Genomic DNA, 14,667 nt, shown 5'->3' with positions numbered 1-14,667 from the left:
TTCTCTCCCAGCTGCTGCTTACTACTTGCCGAGGCATCTGGCTCCGAGCCCCACGTACCCCCACCTGTACCCCCCGTACCTCATCCGGGGCTACCCGGACACGGCGGCCATGGAGAACCGACAGACCATCATCAACGACTACATCACGTCCCAGCAGATGCACCACAACGCCGCGGCCACGGCCATGGCGCAGCGGGCGGACATGCTGCGCGGCCTGTCGCCCCGGGAGCCCTCCCTCGCCCTCAACTATGCAGCAGGTGCTCCCGGCATGGCACTGTCCAGGGGCTTGGGGGAAGTTTGGGAGGAGGAGGCTCGGTCAGGCCAGCACTGACAGCTCCAGCATGGCCAAGCTGCCGCAGCTCGGCATTGTCCTGATGGTCCTCTCACTTCTCTTTCCAGGCATCATCGACCTGTCCCAAGTGCCACACCTGCCTGTCCTCGTGCCCCCTACCCCTGGCACCTCTGCCCCGACCATGGACCGCATCACCTACATCCCTGGGCCCCCCCAGACCTTTGGCAGTCGGCACAGCAGCTCCCCACTCTCCCCAGGTAACAGTGCAGGTTGCTTTTCCCAGGGGGAAATGGTTGAGCAGGACACTCTTAATCAATCCAGGGCCATGGGCTCAGCATGCCAGGGCAGATGGGGAGACCCCAAATTAATTCTCACTCCGTGACCAGTCCACTGACTCCCTCCCTCCCTGCTTGTTGGGGGCTTCCCTGCTTTTCCCCCTTCTTCCCCAGAGTGACAGCTGGCAAACAGCTCTGTGGAAGGTCATACTCCAGAGGTTGCGCCAGGACAGCTATTCCATGATTTGTCTGGGCTTTGTCACACTGGTTGCCCTCATCTGTCCTGCTCCAGGTGACCTTGGATGGAGCTGTTCCTTATCTGCTCTGCAGACACAGCGATGTGAAGAGCAGGCAGCGTTCCCGGGGCAATTGCTGTGTCTGCAGCCATCTCACTGCCTTTCGGTTGGGTTTCAGGAGGGCCCACGCACATGACCAAACAGTCGGGATCGTCAGTGTCCGAACGGGAACGGGAGCGGGAACGGGAGCGGGAGAGGGAGCGTGAAAAATCCATCCTAGCATCCACCACGGTGGAGCATGCGCCCATCTGGAGACCAGGTAGGCCAGGCAAGAGTCCAGCACCACACCTTGGGGCCCATGCTGGGTGGAGATAGGTGGGGCTATAGGATGAAGGGCTAAAGAAGCCATTCCTTGTGTTGTCCCCCAGGTACGGAGCAGTCCAGCAGCCGTTCGTCCTCCCACTCTCACAGCCACCAGCAGTCTCCCGTCTCACCCCGCACCCACGAGACCATCCAGCAGCGCCCCAGTGTGCTCCACAACACGAGCATGAAGATCATCTCCTCGGAGACCCCCACCCCTTCCGTCCTGCGGTACGTCCCCCTGCCACGGCTCCTGTCACTGTGCCACTGTGGCAGTTAATTATAATGAGCCATGGGGATGGAGAGAGGGCTGTTTTGGCCTTCAGTCTCAGTGGGAACAGGAGTGGGGCTTCCAGGGAAGTTGTGATGGGGAGAGGCAGGTTTTGGTGCCCAATTCCTTTGCTTTCTTTAGTGGCTTTTCCTGCTGCCAGGAAAGAAACCAGGAGCGTGCCTGTGCCCAAGTACAGGTATTGCTCCTCTTGCTGAAGGTTGCCTGGTGGTGGAGTTATGAAGGTCTCTGGGACCTGTCCATGGATTTTATACTCTCCAGTCATCCAGGCCCAATAACCCTGTGGCCAGTTACTATGGTGGAGGCTCCATCCAAGCCCTCCTTGCTGGCCTCAGCACAGGCCAACCCTACACTGGGGAGCCCCGGAAAAAGCTTGGCCAGGCAAGGCTGGACACTGAGGCTCTGGTAACAGCATTCCTTTTCTCATGTGCTTCTCTCATCTTGGCCTTGTCTCCGTTTTCCTTCCAGAACCTCCTCCACCACTACCACATCACCAATCCGCTCCACCGCCTTCCCCTCGGCCTCTACCCTGCGCTCCTCCCTCAGCGCGGCCGACGGCTACGCAGCCCCGCTGGACCCGGCCATCCTGCAGAAAGAGGCCTCGAGGGTGCGGGAAGCCAAGACAGAACGAGCCCAGACTGACAACAACATCTACACCTCAAAGCTGCCCAGTGGGGCCAACCTCGAACAGTCGCCTTCGCCCATTAAAGCCATGGAGTCAAGACCTTTGCCCGCCTCCGGACCTGGTTCTTCTCATCACTATGGCAGAGGACAGGGGAAAAGCCAGCAGCACCATCACCCTCTGGACCAGCAGCACGCAGCCTCAGGCTCCGAGCAGCACAGTAGAGAAAAGAGTCAAAGTAAACGCTTTTCCATGCAGGAGCAGGAGCTCCGAGCACTCGGTAAGACCACCACGACAGCAGCCAACTTCATAGGTGTGATTGTCGTGCGCCAAATGTCTTGCGATACGGGGCAGCGAGAAAGAGGCTCGCTGAGTAACGACTGCACTAGCGATGGTAGGAAGTTGGAGGGGAGAGGTGAGAGAGCTGTGGCCTGACACCCATTATGTTTCATTATTTCTTATTTTTAGTTGCACATTTTGGTTACTGGCTTCATCAGCTCCCCGAGTGTGCTTGTCCCTCTGTTTTCCAGTTGTTGTGTTATTCCAGACTTTTTTATTTTTGTGTGTTGTAAGGATCTTCCTTCTCCCACCATCTTTTAGTTTTTCCCATTGCCAAGTCCTGTTTTGCAAACATCGTGCAGTTCCTGGTATTGCTTTTTACAGACAATAGCCATTTGCTAATTTTGATTTCCCCATCCTTAGAAATTCCCAGGCAGTCTGTAAGGGACAGTTGTGGGTAATAAATCAAATGAGCGAAGCGGAGAACTGGGACTGTGAGTGTGACAGGGCTGCTGGCCTTCAGACACACATCTTACTGCTCATGAGCTGCAGGATCTCAGAGGGCTTCGTGGGTCTCAGTGTGGATGGGGTCCCCTTGCTTGGGGTGACCTCACTAAGGGTCCTGGTGCTGGATGCTGCCCAATGTGGGCGCCATGGACATGGCTGTCCTGGGATCATTCAGCCCACCCGTGCTCAGCAGCTGTTTCCAGAGCAGACCACAAGAACCACCTAATAGGAATCTTATGTAGGACACAAAAGCGCTGGGTTTAGTTATTCCAAAAGAAAATGCAGGAAGGGGGCTGGATTTAAGGTCCGGGTCATTCTTGATGGGACCAGCCTTCACCCAGAGCATGCATCCAGGCTCCCATCAGCATGAAAAAGCAACAGACAGCCTGTAGGGATTTGGTGGGACCTTGTCTTCAAGTTGCAGCATCTGCTTTGACCATCAGCACTGGGAGTTGCTGCCCCACTCCCCTTCCTGTAACCCAAGGGTGGAGTGGACACTGTACTGTAGCCAGGCAGAAGAGCTGCTCTCACTGGCACATCCTGACCCACCCAGCCCACTGCTTGGTCACATCTGGTCCCTGCCTCTTCTATCAGTACATTCCAGGACCAAGGACGTGGCTCTGGCTGAGCCCTCCTCCACCTTCTTCCCTGGCACCAGTGTTTCCTCCAGTTGCATGTTGTGCTGTGGAGAGGACATCTCTTCTATGGCCATGACCTTACAGAAAGGAGCTGGCATTCCTCAGGACCTAACTGTTGGCTAGGGATCTTTCTAGAGCAGGATACTCCATCTTGGGTGGATCCAAAGTGTGGTCATGTGGGTGCTGGCACATATGGGGTGATGGGGGATGCTGCATCCCTATTCCTGGTGCAGGGAGGTTCTCCATGGACTCCTCTCCTTCCCCGTGCCTCAGGTAGGGGCAGAGTCAGTGTGTCTGTGCCTGGGCACTAGGGACCCTCCAGCAGTGCTGTGGATCCTCTGCCAGATGTGCCTGCTGTGGGCAGTCTCGAGGAATGGAGCATTAGGAGGGTAAAGGTCTGCAGAGGCAGAAGTTGTGTTAATAAACGTGCTTGGCTGGTGAGAGGCAGCATTTGCCTCCTCCAGGGCCCCTCCACCCTCCACCCCTGCTCTGCAGAAGCATAACCCACTGTGCCCCAGTTTCCACTCCCTGTTGAAAGGTGATGGTGGTTCCTCATTCCAGCTCTGCCTGTTTTAATGCAGCTTGAGTCTCTGCAGAGGTGGATTTGGTAGACTTGTCAGTGTTAGGGTAATGGTTGGACTCAACGAGCTTATAGGTCCTTTCCAACCTTCATAAATGATTCTATGAGTCTATGAAAGGCCTTAAAAGGCAGAGAATGGTCAAATTTTGCCCCTGCAGTGTGTGCATCCGCTGTCTCTGGAGCAAGATGTGGAGTCTCCAGGGCCTCACATCGGTTTTCAAGTCCCTGGTCTTGGCCATGCTGGGCTTGGGGCTTTTCTTTGTAAAGCACTTGGAGACCTCTTGTGCGGCCACCTCCACTCCTGCTGAGCATCTCAGTCCCTCTGGGCATAGAGGAGGTTTTAGGGGGTGGGGAATGGGAGGGAACAAGTTGGGAACCCACAGGGGATGAATTTGGTCCCTGACACTCAAGTGTCACCATAAGCTGCTGAGTGTCCACCTGTGCTTGAACAAGATACCACCTCTTCACTGCAGCCATGACCACAGCTGGACATCAGAAGTGGCTCCAGGGGTCCCTGCAGCGTGACCTGCCAGGTCTACCCTAATCTCTATTCCCCACCTTTGCTGAAAATGTGACTGCCCACAAGCAATAGTGCCACAGCACCAGGGAAAAGCCAAGCAAGCTTCTGGTTTTAACTGTGTTCTCCCCTTTCCCCAGGTTTTCACGGAGGCTACAGCCCTGAGCGGATGGAAGCAGTGAGTCCCGTGAGCTCACCCAGCCTGTCGCATGAGAAAGGGGCCAAGCTGCTACAGGATGCAGAGAAGGGGCACGGGGAGCATGACCTGAGGCAGAAACAGCAAGGTGAGGACAGGGAATGGCAGTGCCATCTGGCGCAGGAGAGCCTGAGCTGGCATGGGGGTCTTCTTCATCCAGATTTTGCTTGCTGTGTCCCAGTGCTGGGATGGCATTCAAGGAAGGGGTCACAGACATCATCTCATGCCTGTTGTCTTCTTTGTGCCCCCCAGGCTCGCTGAAGGGCTCGGCTCCCGAAGCCGCCCACCTGCAGCACCTTCGGCAGCCCGACGGCCCCCAGTGCCAGCCCCTGCAGAGCACCAAGGGCATGAACCAGCGGGTGGTCACACTGGCCCAGCACATCAGTGTAACTAACCTCATTCTCCTCCTTCACCTTCCTGCTGGGGCTCCGGGGAGGAGGGACAAGCGAAATGAAACACGTCTGGTGGGGACGGGCCGGGAGTGATGCTGGACACCTCAGCACCTCTGTTTGGGGACTGGAGAGCAGGGGGCATCAGGGGTGTTCAGCCTGGGTGTTTGGGTCACCAAGGAGCTCATCATGACAGGAGGCAGATGTTGCATCTGCAGGGACAAACCAGCCTGTTTCCCTCCTGCTTGCCCTCTTAGTTGGGCCCAGCAGAGCAAAGGTAGAAACCAGCTCTATTTCTGACTCGGGGGGGTTTCTTCCTTAGGAGGTCATCACGCAGGACTACACGCGCCACCACCCGCAGCAGCTCAACTCGCACATCCAGGCGCCGGTGTACTCCTTCCCCGGGGCGGCCTGCCCGGTGCTGGACCTGCGCCGCACCCCCAGCGAGGCCTACCTGCAGCAGCCGGAGCACACGGCGGCCTCACGGATCTCCCCGCAGAACGAAAGTGGCAAAAGGTGAGCTCAGAGAGTCCCACCCGAGCTGGCACAGGGCAACTTGTGCCAGTCTCAGTTCAGGTGGACCCGGGCTGCGCAGGGCAAAGAGCTGGGCAGGTGGCCTGGTAAGGGTGTGCATTGGGCAGGCTGGCATTTGGCATTGCTGAATTTATGCTCCCAGGCTTGGTGCTGTGTGAATTCCCTGCTTACACAGCCCAGAGTGTAAAACTGCTTTCTGAGCTGGGCCTCTTTTCTCTGTGCTGGTGCCTCTTGCCATACCTGTTGTCCTCAAAGTGCTCTTTAGACCCCCATAATGTCCATGCGTGATCTCCTTCATGATCTAGCAGGTGTCAAAGGATAGTTTAGGTGGAAAGGAGCTCTTGAGCAGGTTACCCTGAGTCATGGCCAGTTAGGTTCTGAATATCTCCACTGAGGGAGACTTCAACACCTCTCTGGCCACCCTGTCCCAGCATTGGAGCACCCTCACAGGAAAAAAGTGTTTCCTTATGTTGGGATGGAATTTCTTGTGTTTTGTTTGTGCCTCTCATCTCTTGTGCTGTCACTGTTCTCAGTCCCTGACCACATGGTTCTCAGTCCCTGACCAGATGGTTTTAAAAAACCCAAAGCAGCGTGTTTTCTATGGTTCAAAGTTAACGGTATCTTTATCTTTCTCAGTGAATTAGAAGTTTGTTAGACACAAGTGCCTTGGCAACTGTAACTGTCCATTTCAGGCACCACCTGTACTTGTTTTAAAGTCACTTTCAAATCCCTGTGCAGCTACAAGGCAGGTCTGATTGCTGTTCTCTGGAATTAAAAAATGGGTCTGTCCTCCCACCCCAATAGCCACAGAGACCCAAATGCATCCAGGAATGAGTGGTGCCTCCAGACTGGTGGTTCCTTGTCAGTAAATGGGATTATTCTTCCCAGCTCTGCCTGGTCCTAGAGTTGGCTTTATAACATGAAAGGAGAGAGCCCAGCCCTGACCACCCAGTGATGAAAAAAACAGGAAAAAGAAGAGAAACCACAGAAAGAATAAAGATGTAAATTCCCAGAACTTGCTGTGCGAAATTCCTCGCAGACTCGAGCCTGGCTGTCTCCCAGGCTCTGGCCACAGGCAGGCATCGGGGGCCAGTGTTGATGCTTTCTGAGCTGCCCCAGCTCCAGACCCCCTCCTGCAGCCAGCCCCTGTGTGGCCCTGACAAGGTGCATGAGGGGTGGCGGGTGCTGTCTCCACTGTGTTCACAGATACGATGGAGAATCAAAATCCATGTCCCCAAAGGGTTAATGTCACAGCCCTCTGCCAGCCAGGGACACTCCTGAGCTGACAGGTCCCAGGACTGGTCCCTCATCCCTGCTGGGCAGTTGTGTTTGGGGTGGCTCGGCTGTCCAGCTGCCGGGGGATCGGGGCCATGGTTTGGCTCAGCCCAGCTCTGCACGCCCAGGCTGGGCTCTCCCTCTGGCCCGTGTTAGGAGGCACGAGGAGTCCACAGGATGTGAAAGGTTTTGCTGTTTTCCCTGCTGTAGGAAAACAGTTTTGGCCATTTTACCTCTCTCAACCCCAAGCTGCTGCGCAGGGACAGAACCGATGGCATGTTCCCGTTGCTCCGCAGGTCCCCGGAGCAGGGCAAAGCCGTGGCCGGCGGGGCTGACAGCTGTATCGAGCCGGTGTCTCCACCAGACGGCGTGGGAGAAGCAGAACACGCCAAGAGCGCCCCTTACCCCGTCCTGTTCCGCGAGGGAGAGCCCATGGACCAGAGGTACTGCCCAGGAGCAGGCGCTGGAGGCAGCTGAGGATGGGGATGCCCCCACACGTCCCCTGGCTCAGGCTCCTTTCCTTGCTGACAGAAGCAGTGTCCCATCTCAGGGTGCTGTTTGCTCGTAGAGGCTTTTCAACGCAGTTGGGATAGGGAGAGAGGCTGGAGATCCTGAGTATCACAGGAGTGCCCAGGCTGACTCTGAGCAGTTACACCAAGGGCAGAGGCTCTCTAGGTAGGACTTTGTGCACTGGACGTTGCAGAGGTTTCCAATGGTCTTTTGCTTTGCAGGATGGGGTCCAAGTCCCCAGGAAACAACACTCAGCCTCCAGCTTTCTTCAGCAAGCTGACTGAGAGCAACTCTGCCATGGTGAAGTCCAAGAAACAGGAAATCATCAAGAAGCTCAGCACGACCAACAAAAACGAGACAGAGTACAGTAAGGACCAGTGGGGAGAACAAATGGAGGGCACTGGTGGGGAAAAACCTCAAGGACACAGGAAGCAAAGAAAATTTGGGAATGGGTGCTGCTGTGTTAAGGGCTGGGAGCTCCCAGCCTGCTCCATCTGCACTTAAGAGTTGGACTCCAGGGAGGCACTGGGGTCTTCCCACCCTGTGTTTTCATGCTCTGGGGCTGCCAATCCCACCCACACCAGATAAACTAAGTAGGAAGGAAATAATGAGCTGAGCATGGAGGAGACTTAAAGAGACTTAATTAATATTTTAATGAATGGCCAGCCAAGCTGAATCCTTCCTCCTTGGGATGCATCTCCCCCCAACATTACTTTAAGCCCTACGTCAATATTGGTGCAGCTCTGTAAAACTAACCAGGCTGGCTTAGATTAGAAATTCAGCCCATTCATTCATTAACCGCTAATAGAGTAGATAGGATCATAATTTAATTTAGCCCAGCATTATACAGTCAATACTAATTCAATTTGAATCCATCTTACAACAGCTGCATCGGATAAGAGGGACCGAGCTGTCTCGTCTCCTGGATGATGTTACCATGAGCCAACAGTATTGTTATGCCCCTTTGGGGACACGTGGCTGAACCCTGTGACCTTCCACACTTTTCCTTATCAAGGGAAAATATATAGAAATAGGATACACCTCTTATTTGATGAGAATTTCCGTTATTCTAAGGAAAACGATATCCAAGTCAAACAGCTCAGCTAAGAGGGAAAATATTGATTTAACATTTCTTCTCCTCCTCCTCGCCCTCCCCACTGCCCAGACCTGCTCCCTGGATAAGGGGCATTCAGCCTTTGGAAATCCCATAGGCAGGAGAGAGAGTTTGGCTTCATGGAGCTTGTAATCCCAAGGGCAGGAGGGAGAAAAGGAGGGAGGCCAGCACTGAGCACAAAGACATTGCCCTGGCTTTCTGGGCTCTGCTTTTCTGCTCTTTCCACCTGAAAAAGGTACCCGCTGTGGATCTCCCAAAGGTACTGGGAGTTGTTCCTGGTCCCAGCCAGCACCCACAGACCCACCCCAGTGCCTGGGGGAGGTGGGCTGCTGTCAGGCTGGGTGCCGTGACAGGAACATGGGAATCTTGTCATGGGTGGCACAGCAGGTCCTCCCTGCCACCAGCCTGCACATGCTGCTCTCCATACTGAAGAGCTTCTTTGTTTTTCTCCAGATGTTGGGCAGCCTGGGACAGAGATTTTCAACATGCCAGCGATTACAGGAGCAGGTAAATCCCCCACATACCCATACCTCATTCCCCACAGGGCTTACAGGCATGGAAAGCAGGAGGTTTGGTAGATTTAAGCATCTCCTTTTCTCCTTGCCCCATAAGACCAAGCATAACAGTTGCTGGGAGGCAGAAACCTCAGGACACACCATAACTCTACTGTTGGGTTGGAAACAGGGCAGTGTAATTCCTCAGGAAACCTGGCAGAATTTGAGGAGAGGTTAAAAGTCAAGCCATCTGATGCCAACAGAGGGTTAAACCATAGCAAGGTGGACCTCACAGCAGGAGAGAGCACCTTGCTCTTGGTGGGACCTTCTGGTCAGCCATGGGTGGGTGGGAGGGCAGCAGCGAAGGGGAACGTGAGGGTGGGGAGCAGGGTCTGTGCTCTGCAGGATGGGCACGAGGCAGGAACCAGTTGCAAAAGCAAACTGGGATGAGAGCAGCACCCTGTGCTGGGCAAACTGGCAATGGCTGAGGACCAAAAGGGGACATGGCTGGGACATGGAGAGGGGCTCAGGAACATGACCAGCCCAAGGGGGAATGGCAGTGGGAACGCTGTTGTGCTGTTACTGCCTGCAACATGTCCAGGTGGGCTCTCAAATGAATGACATGAATCCCCATTGAGGAATACTAATTGGTACTTAATTCATTAAGGATTAATGCTCTCCTACAGCAGGAATGCTTTTGGGTTGTTAGTTTTAAGTAGGAGAACAGCAGCCTTCCCACAGCCAAGGGCAGGAGGTGCTGTGGGCAGGGGCTTGGTGAAGCAGGAGGGCCAGTGGTGTAAGACTGCTCACCCATGGGAATGTGTTTGGGAGAAGGAGCCGGCTGACATCATCTGCTGGGATGAGCGGGTACAGCCAGGTGGGACCTGAGGGTCCCTGGCAGCCAAAATTTGGGGGTCAGTTCTGGCCAGAGGGGACCAGGAGAGACCCTGCCCATGTACGGAGAGACAAATGTCCAAACCAGGTTTACAGGAACCTGGGATCCGTCCCTTTCTGAGCAGAAGGGCGGCAATCCCAAAAGGAACACCTCAGGATGGGGCGAGCTGGGGTGCCTGGCAGTTTCATGTCTGTATTTTGCCCTTGCTTGTTCCCTGTAACCGCCACCCCGGGAATGATGGTGGCGTGGCTGAGCCTCGGTCCCTGTGCGGTGCTGCTCCATAACTGCATGGCTTGAGACTCACACCCACGCGGACACCACTGCGCCTCTGCATCCTGCCCCGTAGCCGCGGCTCAGCCCAGGGGCCTCTGGCCCACGTGGGCACCCAGCCTGGAGGGGGAAGGGAGGGCTGGGGCAGTGGGCAGGGGGCTTGCAAAGAGCACGAGGAGGGACAAAAGGGCGCTCCCCTCTCCCCACATCACCCTACCCCACACAGGCAGCTCCATGGGCTGCGTGCTCTCCTCCAGGAGCTGCCTGCATTTGCCACCTCTGATGCCAGGGCCAAATCCAGGCCCTTCTTTCTGATCAAGTGTTTTTATGGGGTACTCACCCTTCTTCCCCGTGACTTTCTTTATGGGAAACTGTCCCAGCCTCCATATTCTTGGCGCACCGACTTTTGCTGTGTGTGCATATGGATCCCACATCCAGGTGACATTCTTTCTGCCCCCATGCCTCCCATGTTGGGAGTGCAGCCCCTGTTTCTTGCAGCTGCTCCCTGGGGATCAGCAACAAACCCTTACTCCCCCATTCTCCCATCCCCTGGCCCCAGGGAACCCTCCCAAAACCCATATATCCCAGAGTGAGTCCCATCCGTCCCACTGCCAGCCCCTGCTGAGCCCCGGGGCGGGATGGAGCGGGCGGAGGAGGAGGAGGACGGGTGCATCGCAGCGCTTTAAAGAACAAGATGACAAAGTTTGTTGCTTTGCGAGAATGTGCTGACTGTTTGTTTCTTCCCTTCTCCCTTGTCTCCTTTCTCCCCCTTTCCCCGTCCCCCCCATCTTTCTTCTCATTTGGCTCCCCCCCATCTCCCGTCCCCTCTCTCCTCCCTCTCCCGTATCTCCCAGGGCTAATCAGTTGTAGGAGCCAGTCGGTCCAAGAGAATTCCAGTACCAACATGGGGTTGGAGGCAATAATTAGGAAAGCCCTAATGGGTAAATATGACGAGCAGTGGGAAGAGCGCTCACCTCTCAGTGCCAATGCTTTTAACTCTCTGAATGCCAGTGCAAGCCTGCCCGCTGCTATGCCCATAACTCCTGCTGATGGACGAAACGAGGACGTGCGCTCCTTGCCAGGTCTGCAGCCCTCTCCACCTTCGCTCTCTCTGTGTTATTAATTCTCAGCCTTTAAATTTCCCCTTTGACGGGTGGATTTATTCCTCCCCTTCCCCATTTTTTGTTCATTTTGGTTTTCTTTTCTCCCTACCCTCCCCCAGCTTTGAGCTTTGTGAATCTGCTGATTAATCCTGGTCTTGTTTGATGTTAATTTAATAGTCTCTGAAGGTGCTGTTGCTTTCTCTAAACCACTGACTTGCTCCTTTCCCCATTTGTTGGTTTTTAATATCTCTTTTTCCTATGTATTTTTTTTACACAATGGAAAGGTTTATGGGGGCAAAAACCCCCACCCAAAAATCAAAGCCATAAACCTTAATAGCCACCCCAACTATCTGTAAACCCTGGGTGGGACCAGTGCTCCCAAAATAGAGGAAGGAGCTGAGAAGGACCAGAGTGGGGGACACAGGGCAGGGTGGCCACCCTGGGCTTTGGGGTGTCAGGGCAGAATCCAGCCTGGCACGGGAGGTTTGATGGGATCTGGGAGCACCTGGAGCAAGAGGGAGATTTTTAAGGGGGCTAAAAGTGATAGATGGGAGATGAGATGATAAAGAGAGCAGGGTTGGGAGTGAGCTGTCCTGTGGGCCCTGGTGGGGGGCTTGCAAAGCCCACTGGGCCCCATGGTGGGGTCTGCTCAGCTTCAGGGGGACTTGAGCAGATCTGGGAGGGTTGTTGAGCAGATCCCCAGTTAAGGAAGGGAGGGAGGAGGGGAGTCAGGGATGGATTCAGCTGATCCGAGGGAGCATTTGTCCCCTGCATGCTTCCTAAGGGTAGAGTGCCTCATGCAAGGCCCCTGTACAGAGCATGGCACCAGTGCTAGGGATCACCCTCAGCAATCCAGGCACAGAGTCCCTGACTCAGGAGCAGTGTCCTGGGCGCACATGTGCACCTTCCTCCAGGTCAGCTCACACCAGGCGCTCTAAAGCTTGTTGCAGAAAAGCTTTTCTGGCTCCTGCATGAAACCAGCAGCTTATTCCAGCCATGTTTCCCCATGCCCGGCAGAGGCTGCCTGGCCAGGCGAGGTGGGATGCAGAGCCCATCTATCCCTCCCCCTTGGGGAGCTCCCCCTGGTTTATCCAGGCTTACATCCCTGGCAGAGGCCCATTTGGCTTTAAACCTTTTAAAAGTTGGCTAAACAGCCCCAGGGATTCTACTGTAAGGACGGATCAAAGACCATCCTAGCATGTAGACCATGGGAATGAAGAATGTGTCTGGGGCTCCAGCACCCATGTAGCTCCTGGAGGGTCCCTGCCAACTGCCTGTGAACATGGAGCAGCACATGGAGCTCCATCCTATGACCCATTTTTGTGGGCTGAGCATTGAGCTGGCTCAGGAGCAGACCCTGCAGAGAAATAGCTTGGCCAAAGCCACGTGGCTGCTCTTGCCCCACATCCCTCCATGGGACAGTTGGTGGCATCAACCCACAGGGTAGAGCAGCCCAGGAGGGGAGAGAGACCTCCTCTGTCTGCTGTGCCTGCCTGCCCCATTGCCCTTCTCCCATGGTGCCATCGGCCCGGGGTGAGCTTTTCTCCTGCCACAAGCCATTTTTGCAAGCTCCTAAAAAGAGAAACGCTGGGAACCTGCACCCCCTCCCTGATCCCCTGAATCCTGTCACGATGAGCCGGGTGACGAGCAGGTGCTTCTTTTCGCAGGAGGAGGGGGGAAGCCAAAGATCGCTGCCAGGCCCAACAGCCGCAAGGCCAAGTCCCCGGCGCCGGGTCTGTCCTCGGGCGAGCGGCCGCCCTCGGTCTCCTCGGTGCACTCGGAGGGGGACTGCAACCGCAGGACACCCCTCACCAACCGCGTCTGGGAGGACAGGCCATCGTCTGCAGGTAGGGTTCGGGGGACGGGTCCCCAGAGTGGCCGTGCCACCCTCACAGGGGTGTGGAGGGGCTGCAGGGGGATGTGGGAACAGCCACCCCCCACCGCTGACTCTCTGCTTCCTCCTCTCGTGCAGGTTCGACGCCGTTCCCCTACAACCCGCTCACCATGCGGCTCCCCAGCGGGGTGGTGACGGCAGCCCCCGCCGCCCCGCTGCCGCAGGGGACCCCCAGCAGCCAGCACCATGCCTGGGACGAGGAGCCCAAGCCCCTGCTCTGCTCCCAGTACGAAACCCTTTCGGACAGTGAATGAGAGGAGCCCGGGGCAGGGAGACGGCGACCAAACCCAGGGTGTGGGGAGCAAGCGGGACGCCCCGGGCGAGTGCCCACCGCCCCGGCCCCGCCGGCTCTCACGAGCGAAGATGTAGGAGCAGAGCTATTTCGTTTTTCCCTTTTCCTTTATTTTTTCCCTTCCTCCCCAACCAGCCAATTTGGGGGGGGGGGGTGTTATTTTTTTTTCATTATTATTATTATTTTTGTTTGTTTGTTTGGGTTACTTTTTTTCTTTCTCAACATCTGGGAATTTCTGCATCCTCTTTGGTCCGATAAAGAAAAGAAAAAAGCCTTAACGAGACAAAACCCAAGGAACCCATCTTCGATCTTGGCAGCCGTGCTGGGCGGTGACCCCTGCGCTCAAGAGGGACTGTGAGCTGCCACGCGCCCGTCCCGGGGCCGCGCGCTCGGACGCTCTGCTGGCGCTTTCCCGCGGAGTCGGGCGAGGGGCTGTGGCATTGCTCCCAAGGAGTCGAGCGAGGGGCCACGGGATGCTCCTGCGGAGTTGTGCAACGGGCTGTGGGATGCTCCCCCACATCCCAGCCATGGGGATGTGCCACAGAAATGCAAAACCTGGAGCGGGTTAAAGAAAAGAAAAACGGTTTAAGAAGCGAAACGGGACGGAACACCCTGGGTTGGTTCCCCAGCTGATCCGAGGGCTGGTGGCCTGTCATTCCCATGTCACAAGACGTATCAGCCCCGCAGCGACACACTTTGAATGTGGCTGGGATGAGCGGGCAGGGGAGGGAGTGAAGAGCTGTTTCTTAAAAAAAAAAACCACAAAAAATCCTGGTCCCTTCGGTGGAAGCGATCCCGGGTAACTCGGAGCGGGCAGGGACGTCCCAGGGCTGGCTCATGTGCTGCCCACCGAGGGGCTCGGTTGCTTTAAGTGCATTGTTTTCTGAATGGTGAGAAAAGGCAATTGTAAATTGTATTGGTCTACAGGGTATATTTTTGATACCTTCAGTGAATTATGTCAATATTTTACGCAAGGAAGGACTTAAACAAAACACAGTATTACATGCTGTAAAAGAGGTTCTGTTCTTACATGCAGGCTTTGATGCGTTTGTCCATTGTATGGAAGGGTTTAAAAAAAAAAAGGTAACAATGATCCATCAAAGTTA

At 55.4% G+C, this 14,667-nt stretch overlaps 1 protein-coding gene across 1 annotated transcript in view; it reads left to right on the top strand.

Moving 5' to 3' along the window:
• NCOR2 (nuclear receptor corepressor 2) overlaps nt 1-14,667 on the top strand; it is a 237,704-nt gene extending 223,037 nt beyond the window's left edge. Inside the window, exons 34-47 of the mRNA XM_027733181.2 lie at nt 12-257; nt 400-549; nt 982-1,122; nt 1,232-1,394; nt 1,921-2,354; nt 4,736-4,879; nt 5,044-5,177; nt 5,503-5,696; nt 7,286-7,432; nt 7,721-7,866; nt 9,067-9,120; nt 11,127-11,354; nt 13,043-13,222; nt 13,348-14,667. Coding sequence (XP_027588982.2) covers nt 12-257; nt 400-549; nt 982-1,122; nt 1,232-1,394; nt 1,921-2,354; nt 4,736-4,879; nt 5,044-5,177; nt 5,503-5,696; nt 7,286-7,432; nt 7,721-7,866; nt 9,067-9,120; nt 11,127-11,354; nt 13,043-13,222; nt 13,348-13,523 — 2,537 coding nt within the window. The 3' untranslated portion in view covers nt 13,524-14,667. The remainder of the gene's footprint in view (nt 1-11; nt 258-399; nt 550-981; nt 1,123-1,231; nt 1,395-1,920; nt 2,355-4,735; nt 4,880-5,043; nt 5,178-5,502; nt 5,697-7,285; nt 7,433-7,720; nt 7,867-9,066; nt 9,121-11,126; nt 11,355-13,042; nt 13,223-13,347) is intronic.

Source organism: Pipra filicauda, unplaced genomic scaffold (assembly GCF_003945595.2).
Source record: "Pipra filicauda isolate LSUMZ 115617 unplaced genomic scaffold, ASM394559v2 scaffold14_size4853619_pilon, whole genome shotgun sequence".
Lineage (NCBI taxonomy): Eukaryota > Metazoa > Chordata > Aves > Passeriformes > Pipridae > Pipra > Pipra filicauda.
This window is presented reverse-complemented; position numbering and strand designations above follow the sequence as displayed.